At 38.0% G+C, this 4,670-nt stretch overlaps 1 protein-coding gene across 1 annotated transcript; it reads right to left on the reverse strand.

Moving 5' to 3' along the window:
- Positions 1-566: 566 nt before the first annotated feature.
- Positions 567-890, reverse strand: LOC136065776 (uncharacterized). The gene has a single exon (XM_065769421.1). It carries the CDS (start codon positions 888-890, stop codon positions 567-569), a length of 324 nt encoding a protein of 107 aa, XP_065625493.1.
- Positions 891-4,670: the final 3,780 nt, after the last annotated feature.

A 4,670-nucleotide genomic window follows, 5' to 3' on the forward strand; every position in this document is an offset into this window, starting at 1 on the left:
GTCTTTGTTAGTCCCATTTGGAACAACACTACTTTAATTTCCTTTGCACTATAGTCACTGGACAGAATATCCTACATTGCTAGGGTCACCTTATGTTGCACTGCATCAAGACATTCCTTCATTCTTTAACATGACCCTGAATGAAAAATATTCTCAAAGTACTCAATTACCACACCTGCCACCTCTTCTGGTTTTTCCACCCAACTATTGTGATTATCTCTAACCCCATGAATAAAATTTCTCCTTCGCCTTTGAAAGGCTTTGGAGTGAAAAAATTTAGTATTCTTGTCACCATGCTTCAGCCATGCCACCCTAGACCGTTGGGCCCAATAAATTTCCTGTTTAAGAAGCAAATCATCCAGTATCTTACTTGCAGCCAAGAACTTAGACTTGTTTGCCATTGTCGGTTCAGCCATGCTTAACTCCTCCACCATCTTTTGTACTTTCTTGATTTCTTCTACATCCGAATTAGTATCAGAAGCACCCCATGCCTGTAGAACTGATCCGCACCTTCTGATTTTCTCTTGCATGCAACTCAAATCCGATTCCAAGTTACCCACTGAACCCTACACTTCAGTAATAACCTCTTCGCAATCAGCCTTCATTAACCACGCCTCTTCAAACCTAAAGCTCCTTGTACTTTTGCCACGGCGCCTTAGGTCAAATTTGCCATGTAGCAGTAAAGGCCGATGGTCAGATGCATGAGAAAAGAGGTGATTCATTGAGCTTGCATGAAATTTTTCCCTCCAACTCGTGTTGGCCACAACCCTGTTCAACCTTTCCTGTGTGTTTTCCAGCACTGGCCTCTTATTATTCCATGTGAAAGGATATCCAACAAAGCCCAAATCAGCCAACCTACAATCATCCAACAAGTTACGAAAATCATCCATCTGTTTATACTGAAGAGGATACTTACTTTGTTTTTCTGAAGAGTGCAACATTGCATTAAAGTCACCCACACAACACCATGGGCCATTAACAAAAGAGCGTATGTGATTCAGGAGAGCCCATGATTTTGGTTTTTGACATGCTTCGGGCCACCCATAAAAACATGTTAGCATCCATGCAAAGCCATTTTCTTTCCTCCACCCTTGCTAAAATATGGTTATCTGTAAAGTTTATAACCTCCATCTTAACCTCAGATTTCCAAATAAGAGCTAAACCTCCTCCCCTATGTGGCTTTTTGATGATAACCTTATTCGGGAAAGGAAGTTCACTATAGTGTTTATTAAAACCCTCTCTGTCTAAGCATGTCTCCATTAAGAAACATGTTGTGGGAGCTTGATCCCTCACCAACTTGTGAAGGCTATGAACTGTCCAAGAGATCCTAAGCCCTTGCAGTTCCAACTTAATAGCCTTATTGTGCTCGGCAAGGGTGCTCCTGCACCCCCGCTGCCTCATCCATTAGAAAATCTTCAGAGCGTCTACCACGTTTCCCCATCTTACTACTAGTCTCTGTATCAACTGCTATTTCTGCTTCTTGGCTTCCTCTCTTCCCCAACGTTTGTGGGTTTACTTCTATTTTTCCTAACCCCTTACATCTTTTCCTTTGCATGCAAGTCAACCTTTGTAGGGTTTGCTCTGTTGGTCACAAGATCCGCGGTTAGCATCACTTAACTGCTTCCGTTCTCATTCTGCACCTTAGTCATGTCCTTATTGCTTGGATATTGGTTCTTGGCAGAGCCCATCCTTCAGGGTGAACGGGGATGACCTCCTATAGATTTTAACCACTCCCCATATTGACACACCACCTCTCCACCATTCTTGCTTAGGGCAAAATATTTGACACAGTGCTTTAGATCATGGCCCAAGAGTCAACAAAAGTGGCAAAACAAGGGAAGACGTTTATATTTAAAAGTAACCGAAGACCTCTTCCCGTCTGATCCACTAATGAAGCCACCTCGTATAAGAGGTTTGGACGTTGGGACTGCAACCTTGACTCTCATAAATAGATTCTGTGCATCCAGTTTCTGTCGCTTCTCTACCTCCACCACCTCCCCCAAACGACTCCCAATCTCAGATGCAACCTTAGGTGAGAACATGTCAAACGGCGCCCCCCAAATTTGAACCCAGAGAGCTACCGAATCGAATTTGACATTCGTCGCTGTCATATCAAGCTGCCACCTTCGCAATAGGAGGACTTAATTATCAAAAGACTAGGGCCCTTCTTTAAAAACTTGGTCTATGTCAAATTCTCCACCAAACTTAAATTGGACTAGGTTGGAACCTACTTCCATAATTTGCACCGAATCCTCTAAGCCCTAAGCTCGTCTCAAAGTAGTCTGAGCAACCCGTTTATTGAACGGTTTACATGAAAGAAACTTGCTGAGCAAACTCAAAGAGCAACTTTCAATCTCGTCCCTCCTATCTTCATCCAATATTGTAATCACTTCTTCTTCTTCTGTCATCAACTTCATCTTCTCTAAGCCATTAATGACATCTTCAGCCATGGTATAGGAGATAGGACAAAACAAAGGAAAAGACAAACCCTGAGGCAACCCAAGGGAGAGAGAAGTCTCACACCTAGACAAGAGAGAGAGAGCTCCTACATGAGGAGAGATCTAGGCTAATTCTTCTTCCATGTAATGTTTACTAGTACATATTAAGTAGACATAAAAAAAGTATATAAACCATTGGAGTAGGTTCTTAAGGATTCCTATATATTATTACATTAAAAAAAAAAAAAAGTAAAATTAGCTTTTTAAGGTTTTTTTTTTTTTTTTTTTTTATAGATAATTTGATAATTGGGGCAGAAATAGAATGATTTGAATAATGAATGTCTCCATTACAAAATATACCAAACTATGGGTCTGATTGAGATCCGCTTATTTTGCTGAAAATACTGTAAATAAAGGTAAAAGTTAGTTAAAACAGTACAGTGAGACCCATGAATAGTACCAAAAAGTGCAGTGAGACCCATGAATAATAACAAAAATAAGTTGAATAGTAAAATAAGTTAGTTTTTTTTTTTTAAAATTTAGAGGACACACACTATAAAACTCTTGACTTAAGTATAGTTAGCTACACCTTTGCTTAGTCTGAAAAGAAAGACAAAGTGAAGAGAAGAAAAAACTGCTAGATGTCTATTTGTCCATAATCCATCCCATCACCTTATGGAAAAAACTTAGGTGCTCCGAGAGTAATGCTCTCTCCTCTCACATGAGGGTTGGGCCCCACACATGAGTCCCACCATGGGGCCCACCCCTCATGTGAGAGGAGGGAGCATTTCTCCCGGAGCATATAAGAATTACCATCACCTTATTATAATAGTTCAAAATCCTAAATTTCATGCAGACCTACTATTCCCAAAACCGTTGAATGAAGTTATTACAGCTATAGGCCCTAATGCCTCTTGGAAGTTTTATGGTCACTTTAGACGTGGATGGATCCATTCGCATTAATACCTTATAGAATTATTATTTCTTGAATCTTTCTGTGTGTCCGTGGACTTAAAGGCAATGCAACTGATCAGACAACAATTTTATTATGTCGCCACCATATATCTTAATATTATAAATTAAACGCCACATGGAATCCATGGAAAATAGCCTCATTTTCATCCTAATTCTGACACTCATTTGTAGGAAAAACCAAGTATATATATAGGGATCTGGAAATCTCTACTCCTTAATCAATCAACGTAAAGAAAACTCTCGCCTCTCTAGGAACAATCTGCAAAAAAAAAAACCATTAATTAATAAAATCCACATGTGAACTATAACATTTTTTTTAATAAAGAAATAAAAAATTTATGAGGAGATAGTACATGCTATAACGGACCTAGTAATTGTTTGTTTCTGAAAAACAATAATATAGACTCATCTTTGTTGTGACAAAACCCAGACCATGTTTCATTTTGCCAGGTAAATATAGTACCAAACCATTACTGTGTTTGAATGATTGTAGGAAGGCTGCTCCTCTTAAGGGTTGCAAAGCCATGCGTGGATGAGGTTCTCAGATTGGAAATTTATATTCAAATTAATGATCTATCTTTAAGAGGCCAGGGATCTGGTCTATTAAATATATACCAACCTATGTGATTCAAAGATCGTACCTCTTTCTGAGATTCTAAGTGAAGTTTAAAAAGAAAAGGAAAAAAAGGGCTTAATTAGTGCATTCTTGTATTAAAAAATAAATTGACTTAGAAGTATTAAAAGTGTGATATATACTCAAAAATTTTAAAAATTTTCTATGTTGCCTTGATTTTTCTAAAGAGATTATATGGTTTTTTTTTTTTTTTTTCTATCTTCTAGGTTTATTGTGAATGTAGCACTTCTCTTAATTGTAAAGGTTTTTTTTTTTTTTTTTTTTTTATTTTTATGATCTTAGTTGTAAAGTTAAATGCAATTACGAGGTTCCATTGAAGGATTATATGGACAAATAGAATTATTTATATATTCTTATCTCGTGTGTAGCATGGGTTATTTGTCTAGTGTTACCTAAACAAAAAAAAGTTACCAAACCAACCCTGGTTTAAGTCGGGTGACATGGCCGTCAAGCTGGAGCAATAAAGTTCAGCCAATTAGTTGCTTAGAGATGTAAACATCAAAATCCGGCATCATCAATCTTGAACTGTTAGCTTTCTCTGCATGTGAGGCCCATATATATTTATGGATATGTATATGTGTGTGCCCACTGTATCTCTTTTTGACTTAGTTGAGCCTTTATAT

This window comes from Quercus suber, unplaced genomic scaffold, assembly GCF_002906115.3.
Source record: "Quercus suber isolate HL8 unplaced genomic scaffold, Cork oak 2.0 scaffold_1154, whole genome shotgun sequence".
NCBI lineage: Eukaryota > Viridiplantae > Streptophyta > Magnoliopsida > Fagales > Fagaceae > Quercus > Quercus suber.

Coding starts and splice junctions, on each gene's coding strand:
- LOC136065776 (XM_065769421.1), bottom strand. CDS start 890: ATGGATGATTTTCGTAACTTGTTGGATGATTGTAGGTTGGCTGATTTG.